At 64.8% G+C, this 20,162-nt stretch overlaps 8 protein-coding genes across 8 annotated transcripts in view; 5 read left to right on the forward strand and 3 right to left on the reverse strand.

Moving 5' to 3' along the window:
• The window catches only part of F751_3871 (Serine/threonine-protein phosphatase 6 regulatory subunit 2), a gene marked incomplete at both ends in the record, with an annotated part of 4,489 nt that extends 2,302 nt beyond the window's left edge, over positions 1–2,187 (forward strand). The window contains 5 exons of the mRNA XM_011403073.1: positions 227–339; positions 550–688; positions 998–1,171; positions 1,540–1,834; positions 2,169–2,187. Of these exons, the coding sequence (XP_011401375.1) occupies positions 227–339; positions 550–688; positions 998–1,171; positions 1,540–1,834; positions 2,169–2,187 (740 nt within the window). The remainder of the gene's footprint in view (positions 1–226; positions 340–549; positions 689–997; positions 1,172–1,539; positions 1,835–2,168) is intronic.
• A 206-nt stretch (positions 2,188–2,393) lies between these two features.
• Positions 2,394–9,823, reverse strand: F751_3872 (Alpha-1,2-mannosyltransferase ALG9; the record flags this gene model as incomplete). The annotated part of the gene is made up of 12 exons (XM_011403074.1): positions 2,394–2,652; positions 2,824–2,968; positions 3,131–3,254; positions 3,408–3,480; positions 3,605–3,707; positions 7,042–7,168; positions 7,374–7,742; positions 8,007–8,131; positions 8,295–8,621; positions 8,854–9,041; positions 9,186–9,261; positions 9,487–9,823. The coding sequence occupies 12 exons, from the start codon at positions 9,821–9,823 to the stop codon at positions 2,394–2,396; spliced, it is 2,253 nt and encodes a 750-aa protein (XP_011401376.1).
• On the forward strand, positions 4,619–6,477 carry F751_3873 (putative peptide/nitrate transporter; the record flags this gene model as incomplete). Its single annotated transcript, XM_011403075.1, has 3 exons — positions 4,619–5,443; positions 5,890–6,213; positions 6,340–6,477. 3 exons carry the CDS (start codon positions 4,619–4,621, stop codon positions 6,475–6,477), a joined length of 1,287 nt encoding a protein of 428 aa, XP_011401377.1.
• An 895-nt stretch (positions 9,824–10,718) lies between the features above and the next one.
• Positions 10,719–11,458, forward strand: F751_3874 (hypothetical protein; the record flags this gene model as incomplete). Its single annotated transcript, XM_011403076.1, has 4 exons — positions 10,719–10,898; positions 11,017–11,074; positions 11,197–11,237; positions 11,369–11,458. The coding sequence occupies 4 exons, from the start codon at positions 10,719–10,721 to the stop codon at positions 11,456–11,458; spliced, it is 369 nt and encodes a 122-aa protein (XP_011401378.1).
• Positions 11,459–11,993: 535 nt separating this feature from the next.
• On the reverse strand, positions 11,994–13,600 carry F751_3875 (putative plant SNARE 12; the record flags this gene model as incomplete). The annotated part of the gene is made up of 4 exons (XM_011403077.1): positions 11,994–12,116; positions 12,446–12,619; positions 12,960–13,305; positions 13,452–13,600. 4 exons carry the CDS (start codon positions 13,598–13,600, stop codon positions 11,994–11,996), a joined length of 792 nt encoding a protein of 263 aa, XP_011401379.1.
• Positions 13,601–14,042: 442 nt separating this feature from the next.
• F751_3876 (Pre-rRNA-processing protein TSR1-like protein) lies at positions 14,043–17,904 on the forward strand (the record flags this gene model as incomplete). The annotated part of the gene is made up of 10 exons (XM_011403078.1): positions 14,043–14,072; positions 14,226–14,286; positions 14,432–15,164; positions 15,327–15,558; positions 15,715–15,966; positions 16,181–16,264; positions 16,447–16,589; positions 16,742–16,883; positions 17,037–17,263; positions 17,487–17,904. The coding sequence occupies 10 exons, from the start codon at positions 14,043–14,045 to the stop codon at positions 17,902–17,904; spliced, it is 2,322 nt and encodes a 773-aa protein (XP_011401380.1).
• A 516-nt stretch (positions 17,905–18,420) lies between these two features.
• F751_3877 (hypothetical protein) lies at positions 18,421–19,565 on the forward strand (the record flags this gene model as incomplete). Its single annotated transcript, XM_011403079.1, has 4 exons — positions 18,421–18,474; positions 18,876–18,929; positions 19,129–19,217; positions 19,400–19,565. The coding sequence occupies 4 exons, from the start codon at positions 18,421–18,423 to the stop codon at positions 19,563–19,565; spliced, it is 363 nt and encodes a 120-aa protein (XP_011401381.1).
• Positions 19,566–19,739: 174 nt separating this feature from the next.
• On the reverse strand, positions 19,740–20,117 carry F751_3878 (hypothetical protein; the record flags this gene model as incomplete). Its single annotated transcript, XM_011403080.1, has 1 exon — positions 19,740–20,117. The coding sequence occupies one exon, from the start codon at positions 20,115–20,117 to the stop codon at positions 19,740–19,742; it is 378 nt and encodes a 125-aa protein (XP_011401382.1).
• Positions 20,118–20,162: the final 45 nt, after the last annotated feature.

A 20,162-nucleotide genomic window follows, 5' to 3' on the forward strand; every position in this document is an offset into this window, starting at 1 on the left:
GGAGGGGGGGGGGCCCGCAGAGTGATGGCACTGTGGGAGGGGGGTATCTGGAAGGAGGGAAAGGAGGGCAACGGTATTTGCTTGCAGGGGCCATCGTTCCGGAACCGTTGCTCTCCACAAGCGGGGTGTTCAGGGTGCAGGCGGGCCAGCCTATAGCTAAAATTGTCCCAGCCTCCGATCCTTACTTCTACCACCTTCATTTCCCCCCCCCAAAAAAAACTTGTAGAGGAGGCAGTGATGGCGACGGAGGGCGTGCAGCGTGCCATGGCCCTGGTGCTGCGCTACCCCTTCAACAACGCGCTGCACCACGCCGCCACGCGCCTGCTGACCTCCTTTGAGGTGGGCAGCCCGGCCTTGGTGCGCCACCTGCTGGGGCCCTGCGGCCTGCTGCGCTGGCTGCTGGATGCGCCGCGTGAGGTGCGGCCGGCGCCCGCGCCCGCCGACGCGCCGGCGCCGGACGCCGCCAAGCGCCCCGCGCCGCGCCCGCTGCGCGCGGGCTACGCGGGGCACCTCACCCACCTCGCCAACCGCCTCGTCGCGACGGCGGAGGAGGAGGGCGGCGCGCTCGTACGCGAAGCCCTGCGCGCCAGCCCCGAGTGGGAGGCCTTCGTTCGGGACCAGCTGGAGCCGCGCAACGCGCTGGAGAGCGTGTTTGCCTGGCAGTGCGGCCGCCCCACCATGCATGGAGGTGAGCAGGCTTGTGGGTTGGTCGTTGAGTAGGGGCTGGGGGTGAAGGAGACGAGGGCCAAGGGGCGGCTGGATGGGAGATTGGCGGGTGTATGGCTGAGTCAGGGTGCCCAGGCAAGGATCGGAGGGGTGCAGCCGGCGCGCATGTATCACCAGGCATGGGCAGGGTGGCCCAAGACCTGCAGTGCACCCCGCCGATGCATCATCGCAGGATGCAACCTCGTAGACCCAGCTTGCCATGAGCCCGGCTCGCCCCGCTCTCTCCGCGCTCGCCCCACCCCCATCCCCCCCTCCTCCCTTCCCCCTGCAGGCGACTCGTACCAGCACGACGCGTACCAGCGCTACGGCGTGTTCGAGGGTGACATGGAGGGCGGCGAGGAGGAGGAGGACCTGGACGTGGTGGCCGCCTCGGCGCTGGCCACCGTGTCGGGGGGGAATGGCGCGGGGCCATCCCTGGGGCCGGTGTGGGGGCCGGGGCCTGGCAGTGCGGGGCCAGGGGTCACACCCTTCCACTCCTTTGTGGACAACAGCAGCTCGTCAGATGAATCGTCAGACGACGCCTCGGGCTCAGATTCCGGTACAGTGGCGGGGGGAGGGGGGTGGCCCAGTTGGCAGGGGGGGTTGGTTTGGCAAGGGGATGGTGAAAGGAGGGAGATTCTGTTGGAGCGGGCGTGCCTTGCAGGGGCTCCCAAGAGCATGTGTCCCGTACTTGCGCGAGCCCTGGGTGCGCGCCCCCTCTCTCATCGATCTCAGTGCGCCATGTCCGGCGTTCGTCGCACCTACACCCTCGCGGCCGCATTGCAACATGCAAGGACCTTCGCCGACGTCCCTCCCTTTCCCCTGAAACCACAGACGGCAACAGCCCGCGGGGCCCGGTGAACGACCTGGCCGCCAGCGTGGTGGTCGGCTCCGTGCGCTCGGCGTCCGACGGCGCGGACATGGCCGACATGTCGGACGATGCCGTGCTGCAGGACGTGGAAGTTGCAGAGCAACTGGTGCACCTGCGCGCCGACTTCGAGGGCGCGCTGCACCTTCGCGACGCCCCCGGCGAGGGCGGCGCCGAAGGCGACGGCGAGGAGACTCGGCGCGGCACGGACGACGCGGGGCGGGAGGCGGAGTACGACGCCTTCCTCTTCTGGAAGACGGAGTTGCCAGGGGTGGGGCCGGGGGAGGGCGGCAGCCCGGAGCCCGGCCCGCCGGCTGGAGATGCCGGCGCGGAGGGTGCCGCAGAGGACGGCGCTGGGGACGGAGCAAGGAACGGCACGGAGGTTGGGGCGGCTGAAGGGGCAGCACAAGGAGCCAGCCCTGTCCAGGACGGGGGCGACGCCAAAGGTGCCTGAGTGGAGGCGCAGGACTCGTCTGTACACCGCCGCGCCACAGAGGAAAGGAGCAGGTCGCGCCGCAAGGCTGCGGACCCTGCTTGCGCTGTGTTGTGGATGTGCCCATGCCCCCTGCTGCGACACTTGGCCCCCACCCAGCAGAACCCCCCTTCATACTTGACGCGTGCTGCCTGAAACTTGACCCCTTGCGTTAGTAGCCAAGTGACACAAGGCGGGACGATTGCACCGCGGGTGAGTACTCTCTGGATGAATAAAAATGTCCAAAGCTGCGTCCCTAGGTGTGGGCGCTCCAGCGGCAAAGTCTTGCCGACACCCGCATCAGCCCGCCCAGCGTGATGTGCGGCTGTATCTCCAGCCGCCAAGGTTTCATGACCCCTGGCACGCCGCCAAGGCGCGGATGAAGGCCTGCTGCTCGTCCGTCTCGGGCGAGCGCGCGATGTTGTCGCGGCGTGTCGAGAAGGCGCGCTGGACGCGGTCCAGGGCCTCATCGGCGCCCAGCCCGTAGGCGCGACGCAGGAAAGCGGCGCCCACGGTGCCGGCCCGGCCGCGGCCGCCCCAGCAGTGCAGGTACACGCCCCGGCCCTCCTCCAGCTGGGCGCGGAGATCGGAGAGCACGCCCTCCAGTCTGGAGGGCAGGGAAGTGAGTGGCAGGGAGTGATTGTGTGTTGGCGGGATTGCTGGAGCAGTCGGCAGGTTGCTCAGGGAGCGTACGAGGGAAACTGCAAAGGGGAGTGATGCAGTGTCTCAACGATAGAGACAAGAAGGGGCACCATTGATCCACCATCCGCGCTCTCACATGTCTGGCTCAGGCAGACCCAGGTCCACAATGGGGTGGTGCAGGAAGGTGAGGTCTCTGGAGATCCTTGCCGCAGCTGCCTCTGGGTCTGCCACCGCCTTGCGGCGCGGTGGCAGGAACTTGTCCAGGTCGGGGGTCCTGAGCCCTGAAGAAGGGGGGAAGGGCAAGGACAGGAGGCTGTGGATGCACGTGCGGATGGCAAGAGGCACAGCAGGTATCTGAGAATGTTCAGGAGCAGCACAAACTGCAATTAGTACACGAATGTGTATCTTGACCAGGTCTCCTCCCCGCTCCCAAGCCACCCCACCGTTGAACTGCTCCTGGCTGGGAGGGGGTGCCAGGGATGCAGCAAGCAGACCGGCAATAGGTTTGTATGCCTGGAAGCCGTTGTGCCCACCCACGGTCAGCTCAGCCTGGGGCGGAAGCTCTTCCTGCGCAGAATGGGGTACAGGGGAGCAAAGTGCAGGCACAGGGTTGGACAGGGGTTGTAACATCAAAGAGCTGGGGGACAGCTTATCCGATTCGTCCCTCTCTCCTGGACATAGGAATTCAGCACAAACTCATGCAAAGTTGCACTGAAGTACCTGGAGACAGATGAATGTTGTGATTCCGGCTTCCAGGAGTTGTTTAAGCTGCGCCTCGCCCATTTCCCTGGACCTGGGAAAGAATATTAAGGTTGCAAGAGTTGTATCAAGTCTTTTGAATGGCACTCTTGTGGGAGTGACCAGGTATGCCACCCTGCCCCTGACACAGATTTTTGCCATCCCTTCCGGCCGCCCACCTGCAGCGACTGGGCTCGATGAAGGGGTACCGCCCCAGCATCAGGCGCCCAGGGATCAGCCAGTTCCCAAAGCTGGTGAAGGTGCATCGCTCCTCGTACCGCTCTGTGCTTGGTATGGAGGTAATTGTGAGTATCGGTTGATGGGTGGAATCCTGCACCCATGACAGCATGGTAAATGTGCTTTCCCAGCCCCAAGAGCAGGCCCACCCCGTAACTTGGAGCAAACCCTAGCCGCCATGGCGTACCATCCAGAGGTGGGAGGGCTGGAAGACTAATGGAGGAGGTGGTGCTCGCGGATACTGCACGGGCCCCTGCCACCCACCGATTCGGCCGCCGATGACGATGCTGGGACATTGTGGGAGGGAGCAGGCTGGAGCGGGCGGGCTCTGATGTCCTGCTCGGATACCCAGCTTTTAATTGCATAGAGCCGTGCATTTATTGAGTGGATATAGCTCGCTGTCTAGCACCAGCCCAGGACGGTGCGGAATCTGTATGAGTAATGCTGCGCCACGAACTCGAGCTCTGCCCCTCTCACGGGCATCTTTGGATTCAAGATTTTGAGAGCTTGATTCCGGGATGGCTCTTCGGTGGGGAATCACTGGAAATTGTCAATGGCAGCACCCCACGTGTCGGCGCCCCGACGAGGATCTGTGATCACCGTGCATCTGCTCTCCACAGCATGCAGCTTACAAGCCACCCCACTTTCACACACAATGAATGGGATTTCGTCTTCCTATCATCCTGATCACAGCAGGGCGTGCGAGATGGAGTGTCGGGAAACATAGTGACGCCCCTGTATGGAGTGACGGGACATGGACCCAGCTTTTCCCCCCCGCCTCCCTGCGCCTGCGATCCCTAGATGTGCGGGATATCTCATGTATGGGTCCTAGCAGAACTTCGTCTCGATAAATTGCCCCTGATCGCCCCTGAGCAGCAATGGGTTCCACCCGAGGCCGGGGCTCTCCCTCACCCCTCCTTCCACCCTCTCCCCCCCTCCCCCCCAGCGGTCCCCCCATGTTTGAGCGGTGGAAGACGGGCGAGCACGCCCCCCTCTGGCGCCTGCGCTACATGTTTGTTTGCCACTTCACCCAGGCCCTCTTCATCGTCCTGCCCTACACCGTGTCGGTGTATATGGTGCGCGACTTCCTCGTGGCCGGCGCCGCGCCCGGCCAGCCCGTGCCCGAGCAGCGCGTGGGCGTGCTGACCGGCGCGCTGGGCGCCGTCTCCTCCGCGGCCGCGCTGCTCACCAGCTACCCGCTGGGCGCGCTGTCGGATCGCGTGGGGCGGAAGGCCGTGATCCTGGTGGGGCTGGCCTCCAGCGTCGCCTCGCTACTCTGGTACGGCGCCGCGCCCTCCCTGTCCCAGGCCCTGGCCGCCCGCGCGCTGGGCGGCGCGTTCAACGGCGTCATCGGCGCGGAGAAGGCCATGATTGGCGACTGCTGCGACGCGCGCGCCGCCACCCGCGCCTTCTCCCTCTTCTCCTTGGCCTGGGGGGTGGGCGCGCTCTTCGCACCCGTCCTGGGCGGCGGCCTCTCCCGCCCCTGCGCCGGCGCCCTCGCCGGGGCCACCTGGGCGTGCGGTGACGCGGGCGCCCCGTTGCGCCGCTGGCCCTACCTCCTGCCCTGCGCCGTGTCGGCCGCGCTGTGCGCGCTGGCCCTGGCGCTGTGCGCGCTGGGGCTAGAGGAGACGCTGCCGGGGAAGTGCGGCGACGAAGGTCTGGGCTCAGGGCAGGCCAGCCTGAACCTCAGCCTGGCCAGCTCCGTCCAGCTGTCGGTGCGGCGTGAGGGTGGCCTGGACAGCGTCTCCCTGGACTGGCCGGCAGACGACCGCCCTGGCCAGGTGGGGCCGGAGGCGGAGGCGGCAACCCTGCTGCCGCAGAAGACCGACGGCAGAACGGCGCCCGGGCCCGACGGGGCGGGCGCACAACTGCCGCACACGGCCTGGCACAAGGACCGGCTGGTCATACTGTGCCTGATCGGCTACGGCGCCGTGGCCTTCATCTACAACCTGTGAGTGTTGGAGTTTTGTGGTTTATGGGGGGAGAGGCCACACCGACGCTGACGGCTGGGCCACCTGACGTGATGGGCAGGCATGTGAATACTTCATCAGAGCGTGCTGCCCTGCCTGCTCCCCTCCGCATGCCCTGCGCTCGAGGTGGCCACCCCTCCCCCTCCTCGCCCGCCTTCCCTCTCCACGCCCACCTCACGTGCACGCCACCCCCCCCCCTTCACCTCCACAGCTTCGACGAGCTGCTCCCGCTCTTCGCCTCAGCCCCGCGTTCCGAGGGTGGGCTGGAACTGCAGCCCTCGGGCCTGGCCCCCTCCAACGCCTTTGGCGGCGCCGTGCTCATCCTGTTCACCCTCCTGGGCCTGGGCCCCGCGCTGCGCGCGCTGGGTGTGCTCCCCGTCACCCGCCTCGGCCTGTGGTGCGTACTGCCCTTTGCAGTCCTGGTCCCCCTGGCCAGCGAGGCGCCCCCCGGCCGCGGCGTCCTGCTGCAGGCCACGCTCTTCGCTGGCCAGGCGCTGCGCTCGACGTCGGCCGCCACTGCCTTCACCGGCTGCCTGATCCTGGTCAACGCCGCGGCGCAGCGCTGCGGCGCGCTGGGCGCCGTCAACGGCGCAGGACAGGCGCTGGCCTCGGCCGTGCGCGCCGCGGGGCCGCTGGCGGGCGGCGGCCTCTGGGCGGGCGCCGTCGCGCTGGGCGGCGCGCCCTGGTTTCCTCGCGCCGCGCTGCAGTACGTGCCCTTTGCCGCGCTGGCACTCGTGGCCATGCTGGCGCAGGTCCTCTACCTCCACGTGCACCTGCCCCTGGAGGGTGGGGGGGAAGAAAGGGGGGCACAGGATGACGCTGAGGCCCCGCCGCTCAGAAGTTGATGGCTTGCGGATGTCTTTGGTGTGCGGTGGGAACACCCGCTGTAGTTTAACTCTCTTTCCCTGGCTGTGGCCTTGGTTACAGCACGTGTCTGTGCAGCCTGGAGTCAGATTCAAGCCGTTCCCTTTGGCGCACTCAGTCCCAGTGGGGCGTCCTGTGTAGGAGCACATACTGCACGTATGTGTTGCAAGCAGGGGAGAGGCCGGGGATGTAGAATGCGCGGGTGAGGACCGGCGACCGCCCCGCATCCAGGAAGGGGAGCACAGTCACGACCTCCCACTCCGAGGCGTTGCCTGGAGGTTGGGAGGTATTGTGATGGAGGTGCATACACTAGTGATAGAAACCCCGAGGGGTTGCACACATCCAGGGAGGCGTTGCGCTTGTGGCATCCATGATCTGTTGTACATGGCAATGCATATGCAGACACCAATTCACCCATGATTGCACACTACATTACCCTTATCAAGATCATCACCCTAGACTCGATCAAGGCTGGGCATGGTGGGCTGATGTGGCAAGAATGCTGGCCCCATCCCCTCACAGCCTCCTTCTCACAACGCGCTCACCTGGTTTGTCTAGGTACGCCCAGCCTTGCTCCGCACCAGGGTCCTGCCAGCGCTGCGTCACCAGGTATGCGCAGCCGTCAGACGTGGCCCACGCGTTCTCCGGCTCCTCCCGGTTCAGATTGTTGAGCTGGCGTGGGGAAGAGGCTGTGCCGCCCTGTCATGATCAACCAGGACGGCGGCATGAGTACAGGTGTATGGGTGTCGGGAGAATGACATACATTGGGGACATGCGCACATTGCTGCGCTGCACGACTGATTGCACATTGCAGGCTGGCGTAGCGAGTACACCGTTCTGAATTGCCTCCACAGGAGGAACAGCGCTACGAACCTACCTCCTCGGCGCTAAAGGGCCGGGGCAGGAGCCCGGTGAAGCCAGACTTGACGAACTGGAGCCTGTACCTCGGTCCAGGCAGCCAGAAGGAGCTGGGGAAGCGGTACCACTCCGCGCCGAGGCAGACCGGCACCTCGTGGCCCGAGCCCTGCAAGGAGGGTAGCGCCGCAAACACGAGCGGCGGGGCGCGGTACCCGGTGTATAGCGCCGCCAGGCGGGAGATCGAGCCGAGGGCGAAGAGTGCCAGCACGCCAAGTGTCAGTGCGCGCGAACCCCTGCGCGCCGAGTGCGCTTCCCAGCCCAGCATGCGGAGCGCGGCCCGACTACCTCTCCCAAGGGCAAGTACCGTGGTGCCGGCCGCCACACACATCTGGGGAGGGAGCGCAGGTGGAGGTGGCGGTCGAGCGGGGGTGGGTGATGGCAGGGTGGTTAGGGCCCAGGGACCGCTGGCACTCGCACGCCGCAAGGGAAGCTCGGTGCAGCTGCAGACCATGCCGGGCACATGAACGCCGGGATTGTCCCCAGCCCATTCATGCAGGCAGAGCGTCTGTGGCCGGGACGGGTGGCATGGGTGCTCGACTCCGCATGCCCTCACCAACCCTCCACCCCTCTCGCATCCCAGCATAATCCGCACCAGGGGATACACAACAAACAGGAAGCGCTCCTCTTTGTGCGGAAGCGCTGAGATGGCCGCCAGCCAGAGGAAGGCGGGGCCGAGGACGAGGGCCCCTAGGCTAACCCGGGCCTTTTTTGGCAAGCCTGCGGGGCAACAGCGAGGGTGGCTGGGAGGGTGCCATGGCCATGGGCACAGACAGCAAAGCCCCCCCCGCGGCCCAAGCGCGTGGACCCGACCTGATGCGTCCCCTGCCTCGGGCACACAGGAACGTCTCCCCACCAGCGCCCGCGAACGCAGGCGGCCCACCTGCCAGCGGGAGCGCCAGCGGCGCGGCCATCACCAGCGCCAGCCCCGCCTGGAAGTTGACGGCCGCGTTGCGCAGGTAGAATGCGGGGCCCTCAATGCCGTAGAGCGCGCTGTCGCCGCCGCCCACAACGTTGTACCGCACGAAGTTGAGCAGGGACACCGTCCAGCGGCCGTAGGCCGCGCGGTCGGCCAGCGCCAGCGGGGCCAGGGTCGCCAGCAGCGCCAGGGCCAGGGCGGGCAGGGATCGCGCCAGCGGGCAAGAAAGCAGCACCAGCAGGGCCAGGGGGAGGAAGGCGATGCCGGCCACACACCAGCCCCAGACGACTCCTGCGTGGAGGGTGGTGAGAGGGCAGGGCGGTGCGTTTGGTGGATTGGAGGCTGGGCACGTCCGGCGAAGCGTGCGCGCAGGTGTGATCAGTGCGAGCAGGAGACTCGTGTGCCAGAGTGGACAGCGGTGTGGCCCTGTGTTCCATTTCGGCATGGATATGGTGCAAGAGCAGCTCATGCCCCGCACAGGACAATTGGCCAGACCATTCACAAGACAACCCACCCTAGGCACCTGCCACAGAGACTGCGACGGTCAGACTGACCCGCCGCTCCAGTGCGGCGGCCACGGCAATGGTCAGTGCCAGGCCGGTGAAGGTGGAAGGCAGGAACGCGGTGGACGCAATGAAGCATGCACTGCTGGCGGTGAGGAGGGAGAGGCTGATGCGCGCCAGGGCCGGCGAGACCCTCCGCTCAATGGATCTGCGGGGTGGGTGGGGGGGGGGCAGTACTTTGCCATCCCTGGCGCATGCATGCAGTGCCGCTTGAAGGGAGACAGGAGCAGGAGGCCAGCGCAAGGGCAAAAGGATGGCCCTGTCAATCCTCCACAAGCAGCCATGCTCCCACCTGATTAGGTATGCTTCACTGGCAAAGGAGGCCAGGGCAAAGACGATCCTTAGCCAGAAGAAAACGACCAACTTCCCTGCGGACATCAGATAGGTTGAGGACCTTGAAGGACTCATCGGTTTGGGTAGAACATACGTAATGTGTGTGGCTGAGAGAGAGGTCTTGCATCTTCTTGCCGAGAAACATGGTAGGAGAGCCTGCCCTGCATCCTCGACACTGCCCGTCGCTTGATCACTTGGGCACTGCTGAGCGTCACTCGGTACGACATCCCTGGCTGCATCATGGCCCGTCCCGCACCCACCCTTCTCTGTGCCTGCCCAGTTGAGCAGGGGTAGCACCACTGCGGCATGCAGGTCCAGGTACCAGTAAGAGCGGAGGGCGAACTCGGCGCTGTACTCCCAGGTCTGCAAGCCCTTGGCGTACAGGAGATGGTGCAGGGGTTCCCAGTAGTTGTACACCTCATCGCAGTCGTGTATGAGGTTCAGGCAGGCGCTGGCCAGCCGGGCCGCGAGCAGGGCGAGGAAGGCCAGCTGCCCGGGACCGTGCCCCGGCGGGACGCGAGATGGGAGGACGGTGGATCGCCCGGATGCGGAATCCTTTGTAGATACATGTGTAGACTTGATCCGCCGACGCAGCATTGGGACAGGTCTCCGCGCGACTGAACATGCGATAGGTATCGATGGAGGGATCGCACTCCTCGGCTCAAAGGATCCCTTTCAAATCTGCACAGGTCTCATCCTTCAGTCTCAGGACTAAATATTTGGACCATGATATGTGCCAGTCCTCCAGTCCGGCGTAGCGCAGCTTAGAGAAGAGCTGGACGTATGTGATCTGGGACCATCCGCCGTACATGCAACTCGCGCAGCACGAGTCACCTGCGGGGGGCTTCGAGCCCCGCACCTGATGCAAACATCCCGATGATCGAGAGTGCGTCGTCAACAATGCGATCTGGACATGCACCCGAATTTCGATGCGATGGATTGGAGATCGTGATCGCAGAATACCTGAGGGTCACTTTTCTTGCTTGCCAGGCCTGCCAGGCACCGGGCGTAATCATGCCCGACAAAAGGGAAGTATGGATACAGGTTACCGGTGATCCAGGCCACGTCTGCATGGATTGCGTGGATTTTGCATCAAGATCCCATCCGAGTAAATCCCACGAGACAGAACCATCACTTTGTCGGTGGGTTCGACCTCCGGACGTCCGCAATCCCCATGGCGTCAGTTCCGAGAGGCGGGCCGCTGACGACAACATGGCCCGAGGAACCCCCCCACCACATCCACTCTCGGGCAGCTTCAGCGGACTTCGTAACGTGTAAAAACCTGCATCTTCCGAGGATTGCGCATAGATTGCATGCAGAAGTCATCGGAAACGTAGGAGGTGTCACTTCCGAGAGTCCCTGGGCGAGTCCACCCCCCATCGCACATATACAAGACCGGGCCCTTATCCCTCACCATTCACCTTCTGTTCTCACCCCATACACGCCCCATACACTACTCTCGTCAACATATAAAGTCATACATTCACACACAATGGCTCGCACAGCAGTTTCCATCGCCTGCCTCCTGGTCGTGGCCCTGGCCATCGGCGCCCGTGCCGACGAGGACAGCCCTCTGGTCAAGGTCCGCATTACCGGCCACCTGGGCGACTTCACGCCATTCGACTTCTCTGGCACTGGTGACTTCGCGGTAGACCCCGATACCAAGAAAGTGGTGAGTCGTGGTAACCTGTGAAGGCCAGAGTAGAGAAATCACATACTCATGACCAGTGACTGCCCCAGATCCCTCCCACTGCCCACTCATGCCCACGCCTCTCGCCCCCATTCACCAGGGTGTGGCCACCGCATCTGCCCTGGGCGTGAACGATTTCAAGCTGTGGCTCGTCAACGGTGAGTCAAGGTCGTGGGCAGGGACCTCGGACCCATCGCGCGCCCTTGCATGAACGCGTTCGGCCCGACTCGCACATGCCCAGTCTCAGCTTCTCTCCACTTCCCAAATGCCCATCAAACAGGCGAGAACCCCGTCGCTGACTCTGATGCCACCGCGTCTGCGGTGAGAACCAGTGTCGTTAGTGCTCTGGTCTTGAGATCCAGCAACGCACGTGCGCGGCCGTGCCCCGGGTTGCGTGCGGCCGGCCCCAATGACCGGACGCCTCACCCGATCCCCACCCACTCATCTCACAGGACACCGGCGCTCTCGTCCTCGCGGCTGCGGCGCAAGCCATCGGCCAGGGCGACACCCAGGTCAAGACCTTCACCGGCACCTTCCCATGAAGACCCACATGCAGAGCGAGCGAACCCGGTGCCGCTGACTCACATATCTCAAACTCCCCCCATCGTGCCTTGTGGGGGCGGGGAGCTGTTCAAGTTGGCACCCCTATCCCTTTCTGTAATATTGCATCACGTCATCATCCTTGGGAAGCCTGACAGGCTTGTCATCAGAAAAGGGGGAGACTTGGCTCGGCGGGGTGGCATGGTCAGTAACCCCGCAATGATGAGAATGTGTTGCTTCTGAGTGAAAGGCAAGGTGGCATCGTCGCAAGGAGGCAGCGCAAAGAGGAAGCAGAGCATGATCGCACCAGCTGGGGGTCCTCCTTTTCCATTGGTTACCAGGGGAGCGGGAAGGTGGCTGGGAGGGCATGAAACCAGCGTCTCGCCAGCATGTCATCCTGCACCCGAGCGCATGGATTGCCGCCCAGGTACCCCCTCCCTGGGCTGATTCTCGATGGGAATGCCGGGCTCCGGTGTTCACAGGTCCTGCCTCACTCTCTGCCGCACTGCCTTGGGGCTTGCAGGCACATGCGCCGGCCTATAATGCCATGGCCATGGCCAGCGCAGCCGCCAGGGGCCCCACCAGCCATGCTGGTCCTGGCATGGCCGCCGCCAGGGCCGCGCTCCCGGGTGGCGGCGGTGGCGGCGGCGTCTTCTTCCCCTGTGATGCGGATGTGGCGGGGGCGAGCATGCGATGGGTGCATAGAGGCATATCAGAGGACGTGGAGGTCTTGGGGCCTCGAATTGACCACGAGTTGGGTCCCTCCCCTTGGCAAGGATATGTACGGGGTGGGCGGACATCTGGATGCGTTTGCAAAGCTTCCTGTGCATGTGCGTCTTGTAACGGCATGCTGGGGATGCATTTGGCCACTCGAAACAAGCCAAGTTGCAGCCTCCCACATCCGCCCCCAGAGATGCCTTCACAGGCCCCTCCCCCCTCCCCTCCTTACAAAAACATTCCCAGCCCATCCACCCCTCCGCGGCACTCACAATGACGCCCTTGCTCTTGAGGACGCGCAGGACCACCACGGCCACGATGCCCAGCGCCACAAGGACGAAGAGCACGGTGATGCAGGTGTCGGTGGCCAGCGACTTGGCCATGTCCCGCATGATCTGTCGCGCTTTCTTCATGGTGAAGTGGATCTCGTCCAGGTCGTCCAGCACCTGCATGGTGTGTGGAGGGCCACGGCCTGAAGGGGTGACGCAGCTGGTGCTGCCTGGTGCTGTGCTTCACGGCACCACCCATGCACTCAAGGGGCGATCAGCGATCCCTCGTGCGACTCAGTAGACTCTGCAGGACACTGAGCCCCAAGCCCACCGGCTCATTGCATGCGACGAGGCCAGAGGCCTTGCCCCTCAAATCCATCTGTGCGGCCTGCATTCCAGGCATCCAATAGGCCACAGCCCCACCTCCACATGTAGCGACCTCCATGCAAAGTAACAGCTCGTCCTCCGACCGCCCCTTCCCTCCTTCCTTACACACACACATATACACACACCACACCTTCCCCAGCTGCTGGCCCTGGAGCTGCAGCGTCTCGGCGGTCTGCGCCCCCACCGCCACCGTGTCATTGACGATGCGCTCGGAGCGCAGCAGCGAGGCGTCCGTCTCCTTGATGGCCTTGCGGCCAGACACCATCAGGTCCGACACGGTGCTGGTGTCCTGGGTGGGCAGCCCAGAGGGGCCCACCTGCATCAGCTCGTCCCGCCCCGGGATGTGGCCGTGTGCGTAAGCCTTCTTCAGCCCTATGAAGCCGTTCAGCTCCTGCACCAGCTGCTTGCGGCGCGCCGCCAGCTCCTCGGGGGACAGGCCGTCCAGGCGTGCCTCCCGCTCAAACTCTCGGATCAGGCTGCCGGCGGGTTGATGGGAAAGGGAGGTGAGTGCACACTGGATGCCTGGGCATGACACCGCAGACATGGGGTAACAACAGCATGAGTGCTTCCAACGCCCACAGTGCCGGAGCAGGGGGCCGATACATCATCAAGTCGGTCTCACATCTTGGCCTCCTGCATGTGCGCCGTGAGCTCCTTGAGCAGGGACTGGCGCTTGCTGCCTTCTGGCAGCTTGTCCAGCTTCTTGAATCCATCGGACAGGGTCTTGAAGAGGTTCTCGAGCTGCACTTCCTGATCGTACACCTCCGCCATTCTGGTGTTTCAGCAGGGGATGCGCGTGAGGGATCACCGTCCTGCCTCTGTCCACAGCGCTTCCGCGTCTGGCCAGGGATCCCGGCAGGGAGTGTGGGAGACTTGCGCGATAGTGCAGGCTTCACAGCATCCCAAAGAGTCCAATTGAGACAAGTGTGTGCAAATAGTGCCGAGACTCATGGAGCGGGCAGAAGCGGACACTTTGTCATGGCCCCTGAAGCGCGATTCGCAATCATGAGTTCAATGTCAGCGGGAGGGCCGAACTTGAGCGCGCGCCGTGCATGGGAGAATGGAGCAGTATTAAGTCTGTATCACGCAGGTCTACCAGAGCTGCGGCAAGGCATGAGCCAAAGAACAATATCGATCTAAACGCTTTATAGTGAATTCCTCATCGCGACTGGAGCTGCCGATGGGCTGCGCATAGACCCACCCACCACTCGCAATGGCTGGCGCCGGGTCCCAACACAACAAGGTGAACACACCAGGCATACCATCCATGACACTCCATTACCTGCTTTATACATAATCGCAATCCATTGGGACTCTCTGGCCATTCACCCGGGACCACTCGGGCTCCGAGCCTTCGCATGCCGGACACAACCAACCACACTCACCCATTCCACAGGCCCACAAAGCTGGCCGTAGGGCTGGTAGGAGCGCCCGTGAAAAGCATAAAGACAGCAAAGGTGTGTCGAGGGGCTGCGTGGGGTCTGGAGTCTGTCATCATCAATTCTGGAAGCCCCTCCCTGGTGGTGGTGGGTCCTACAGCATTGCGTGGGCAGCCTTGGCGCTCCACCCTCTCTCCAACTCCCTGCCCCACCAATCCCCCAGATGCCGGTGGTCGCGCCCCCATCAAATCCGGCGCGGGGGTGCAGCAGCGCCGGGCCGACCGCCTGAATTCGGCCAAGCAGGTACGGGAATCGAAGCGCGCAGCGCTGCTGGCCAGCCGCCGGGCGGCCGCCCCGCCGCGCGTGGTGGCCCTGTTCCCGCTCTCTGATTCCCTGGACGTGACCGCGGCCTGGGCCTCGCTGCTGGCGGCGTGCGGCGCACCCGAGGCGACCGGCTCCCACTCACCGCCCCGCCCGGTCACGGTCACCACGAGCGATGCGCGGCGCTCGCGCCTGACCCTGCTCCCGCCCCCGCCCGTCCCCGGCGACGCGCTGGGGGCGCTGGACTTAGCCCGCGCCGCGGACTGCGTGCTGCTCCTGGCGGACGGCGATGGCGGGCTGGGCGAGGATGTCGAGCGCGTGCTGGCCACGCTGCGCGCTCTGGGCCTGCCCGGCGCCATCGGCGCGGTGGTCAGCGGCGCGCCGCCCGCCGACCTCAAGGCGCGCTCCGCGGCCAAGAAGCGCGCGGCGGCGCTGCTCGCGCGCGTCGCCGCGCCCGAGGTCCGGGTCATGGCGGCCGATGGGCCCGCCGACTGGGCGGCGCTGGTGCGCCACCTGGCGGACGCCGCGCCCGCCGTGCCCGGCTGGAGGCAGCACCGCCCGCAGCTGCTGGTGGAGGGCGCCGAGCTGGCGGGCGAGGGGGGTGGCTCGGACGGCACCGTGACCCTCCTGCTCAGGTGGAGTACAGGGAAGGGTGTGGTCCGTGTGCAGGGCGTTGGGAGGGAGGCAGTGGCTGCTCCTGCGCAGGCGCCCGGGACATGAAAGGCTGACTCCCCGTACATTGTAGCCCCCCTCCATCCTCTGCCCTGCGCCGACAGCATCCCACTGCCACTTGACAGGGGGTATGTCCGCAACCTGGGCCTGTCGGTTCGCCAGGCCGTGCACGTCCCCGGCGCAGGCGACTTTGCGCTGAGTCAGATCGACGCGCTGCCGGAGCCGGGGCGGGGGCGGGACGGAATGGACGCCGACCCTGCGGTCCTGGCCACCGCGGGGCCTGAGGAGAGGGCGAATCTGGACCGGGAGAATGTGCCCGATCCTCTGGCCGGCGAGCAGACCTGGCCGACCGAGGAGGTGGGTGTGGGTGTGGGGGGGGCGGTGCTGCTCTGGAGGGCGCCGGAAGTGGCGAGGGGCCGTCGTCCCACGAGCCCGGAAGTCTGCTGCATGGTATCGAGCCATCCTGAGCCGCCACCCCTCCAACACTCTTTGCCCCTCCCTCGTCAACCACAGGAGCTGGTGGAGGCGGAGGCGGAGCGTCGCGCCGCCGCCAAGCTGAAGAAGCGGCGGCTGCCGGCCGGCACCTCAGAGTACCAGGCCGCCTGGATCCTGGACGAAGACGAAGGGAGCGAGACGGGGAGCGAGGCAGGGGCGGGCTCGGACGAGGCCATGGAGGAAGGCGCGCCGGCAGGCGTACCGCTGGCGGAAGACGATGTCGACTCCCTGCTGAACGGGGGGGCGGAGGGCACGGAGGCCGACATGGACGTGAGCACAGGGGGAATTGGCGGGATGGACGTGGCTTTTCTGGCTTTCTTGGGGTATGAAGGCCCTGAGGCAGGGTTTACAGGGTTCTAACACTCTCTGTGACCTTCCCTTGGGGGGGGGGTGAGTCGTTTCTTTGCACCGCGGCTCCCATGGCTGAGTATTCCAGCCGGCGCCCTGCCCTGCCACACACCGATGCCCTCCTTTCCTCCCGCAGTACGCCGAGGACGAGGAGGAGGAGGAGGATGACCTGGCGGCCCGGCGGCACATGGTCCAGGACGATCAGGAGTACCCGGACGAGGTTGGGGGAGCAGGGTTGGCGGTGTGGGAGTGAGTGAGGGATCTGACGGGGAGAAATGGCGGCGTGCATCTGCACAACATGGGTGACCCTCTGCAAGTTTCAGGCATGGAAAGGACTGAATCATTGCACATGGCAGAGCATTCGTTGAAAACCAATCTCAACCCCCCTTCCCCCCCCCCCAGGTGGAGACCCCCTCCGGCGTTCTGGCTCGTGAGCGCTTTGGCAAGTACCGTGGGCTGAAGAGCATGAGGACCAGTCCGTGGGACCCGCGCGAGTCACTGCCGCTGGAGTACGCGCGCGTCTTTGCCTTTGACAACTTTGTCCGGTGAGGGACGGGGAACTGGTGCACGGGTGAAGTGTGGGGGAGACACGGGCGTGCGACGCAACAGCAGCCGTCCCCCTGGGCGCCCCTGCCGCTCTCATCGTCCGCATCACCAGCAACCCGCATTTCTTTCCTTCCTTTCTTCCTCAACCCAGAACGCAAAAAAGGGCGCTGGCCGCGGCGAGCTCCGGGCAGGAGGCGGCGGCCCCCGCCGGCACCTATGTCCAGCTGCACGTGGTGGCGGTCCCCGCCGACGCCGCCAAGCGAGTGCAGGAGCGCGTGGGCGCCTGGAGCGCGGTGAGTCAGCGGGATTGCTGCGAGGTGGAAGGGGCGGACGGAGGCTGCGCGCCACTGCAATCACCACTCCTGCTTGCCAGACACCTCGATGCCGGGCCAGCTACATGTGCTACGTCCGCCCACCTCTCCCCAATCGACCAATCACACTCGCAGGGACTGGCCAGCCCCCTCACCCTCTTCGGCCTGCTCCAGCACGAGACCAAGCTGTCGGTGGGCCACTTTGCCTTGACCCTGGTGCCCGAGGCGCCCGCCCCGTTGGCAAACAAGGAGGAGCTGCTGCTGGTGACCGGGGTCAGGGCCTTCCGCGCCCGCCCCGTCTTCTCCAGCGACGAGCACGGCGCGGATAAACACAAGATGGAGCGCTTCCTGCACCCTGGCAGGTGAGCGCTGGTTGTGGTTTAAAAAATGAGGGAAGGGGTTCACGGGGGAGGGACGCTGCTGTGCAGGGGTAATCTGGCGCGTCTGGAGGATGGGACTCTGGTCACTACACTCCTCCCCGAGATCCCCGGCCAGGCTGGGTCTGTGCCCTCCACTCCCCCTTTCCCAACCATCTCCCGCCCACCACCTACTCACCCCCTCAAACACAACCACTCCCTGCCGCAGGCCGTCGGTGGCGACCGTGTACGCCCCCATCTCCTACCCCCCGCTCCCCCTGCTGGCCTTCAGGCTGGAGGGAGGGGCCAGGCCCGTGCTGGCGGCCACGGGGTCGGCGCGCCGCCCCGACCCCGACCGCGTGGTGCTGAAAAAGATCGTGCTGACCGGGTACCCCGTGCGCACGCACAAGTCCAAGGCGGTGGTGCGCCACATGTTCCACGACGCAGACGACATCCGCTGGTTCAGGCCGGTGGACCTGTGGACGCGCAGCGGGCGGCGCGGGCGGATCAGGGAGCCGCTGGGAACCCACGGCGCCATGAAGACCATCTTCGACGGGCCCATCACCCAGGCAGACGCCGTGTGCATGTCCCTCTACAAGCGGGTGTTCCCCAAGTGGCCCCTGGACATGGCCTTTGCCGCGTGCTGAGGGGTGAGGTCTGTTTCTGACCCGATGCCCTGCAGATCGGTGCGGCATGCTGCGCGTGCTGCCACATGACGGGAAAATGGTGTGGAGGACACGCACCTCCTCAGATATGGAAATATACACAGCCATGCAGCTAGATTTTTACGTGGATTTCACAGTCGACACACATCGGGATGCAGCTCGCACAGTCAGCAATGCGCTCCGCGGCGCTCAACACCGGCAGCGTCCGCCCATTCGTCACGGGACCACCGGGGCAGGTACGCCCGCCCACATCGCCATATGTGACGCAGCCATGCGCACGGAGGTGGCAATGCAGCAAGACGACTGCCAGCCAATCTGTGCGCCACGTCGACCCCAGAGTCTCGAGTGGTGAGAAGTGCATGAGGAGCGGTGTCGAAACGCGGAACCTTGCCCTGCTTGAGGAGGAGGGCGAAACTCAGTTTTATCACGCGCTGCTTTAAACCCTCCCGATGCACAGTGGATGTACCAGCGGAGGAGCAGGCTGCCCCCATGGTCGCGATGCAGGGGGACGTAGTCACCCTGCGCTGGACGTGTCGGGGAGAGGATGGCGAGGTGCGTGGACCCCCTGGGGATGGGTGCATCAAGGCTGTCTGGCAGTAAATGTCTGCACGATGGCTGTTTGGGTCGTAATTGTAGCATGAAAAGGGTATGGTACAATACTCAGCTTCCCGATCCTGAAGGTGATGGACTCCAGCGATGCTCATGACGCCCCGGCCACATTTGAAGTAGGTATCAGTGATGTTGCCGCAAACCCACTCATAGAGGTGAGTGTGTGGCAACTTGTGTTCTATCAGGGTCAGTTTGGAAATCTGGATGGAAATTGTGCTCAGTGTTTGGGGGTCATCTGTTGTATGCAACCATTGTGGGGTTGGCAGGAAGTTGGGTCTGACCTCCTGCAGCACGCTGTCGGGACTGCCTGGTCACCCTTAGACCCCCATACCTTGCCCGAGCAGGCCTTTGACTCTGCTGTACGAGGAATGGCTGTGGGCGACAAGACCTCCATCCAGGTATATATTAGACTTAAGGTTCTGTTTGCGAGTGGGGTGATAGGTTTCACTGCACTTTCTGTAAAGGTGCCTTGCCACCAAGGCCCCAGTCTTTGGGACAGGTAGGGATAGTGCATGGAATTGAGCTGCGATTTGGTGACATCTTGCATTACTCAGCGTTCTGAACATCCCCAGTCATCCCCTGGTTCGCCCTTGTCAGGTGGAGGGTGCAGAATGGAACCCCGAGCTCCTGTTCAGAGTGCCTTGGGACCATCCGGAGATGGAGCGCCTCAAAGGACGCTACAAGAAGTGAGCGCCAGGGCTGTTGGCTGGATGGGACGGTGTGATGAACTATTGGCACAGTGCACGATGAGTAGCTCAACTCTCCGAGGGATTGCCCTGCCCAATATTCACCTGTACACGACTGTGCACACCCCCTATCCAACCTGTGCGCAACACCGACCCTTTTTCATCTCCTGCCTCAAATGCAGCATGGGGGGCGTGAAGGAGGGGCTGGTGGTGGAGTTGAGCAACGGCGGCCGCGCGGTGGTGACGGCGACGACTGGCGACGATGTGATCCTCGACGCCAACGCCATGCTGGCGGGGCAGAGCGTGGCCATGGACCTTCACCTGACCCACATCGTGCGACCCACCTGATCTGGCGGTGATCAAAGTGCACTCGAGTCCTTTTCCCACGTCTCTCTGGCCCCTGCATCCCTCGTCATTGTCGCTCAGCCGCTGGCCCTGTACTCCCCAGAACTTCTGCCCCATTGGCCTCGTCAGGCCATGCGCGTGTTTCATGGCACGCTCTGTAATCACGACGTCACTGCATCAAGACCCGAGGCACGCCAGCATGCGGGCGCAGGGCCCCCCCGGCTGCACGAGCAGCGTATGTATCCGCCGCTCCACGCCCTCCGCCACGTCCCCGCCCTTCCCGCCCAGCGCCCAGCGCCGGAGGGCGGCGTCGCCCTCCCCGTCGCCGCGCGCCAGCGCCGCAAGCAGGCGCTCGCGCTGGGTCCCACGCAGCTCCGCCGCGGCGGAGGCGACGTCGGCGTCCCCCGGCGCCAGCCTGGCAGCCGCCTCGGCCAGCGTGCCCGTGTCCAGCCAGGCCTGGGCGACGCCGGGGGCCGTGGCGTCCGGGGGCAGGCCCTCCGTGCACAGCGCGGTGCAGGAGCCCAGGCAGGCCCAGTGCGACCTCCGCCAGCGCATCGCGGGCCAGGTCGGCCGGCAGCGCCTCCGCCACGTCGAGCGCGG

Source organism: Auxenochlorella protothecoides (assembly GCF_000733215.1).
Source record: "Auxenochlorella protothecoides strain 0710 unplaced genomic scaffold scaffold41, whole genome shotgun sequence".
Lineage (NCBI taxonomy): Eukaryota > Viridiplantae > Chlorophyta > Trebouxiophyceae > Chlorellales > Chlorellaceae > Auxenochlorella > Auxenochlorella protothecoides.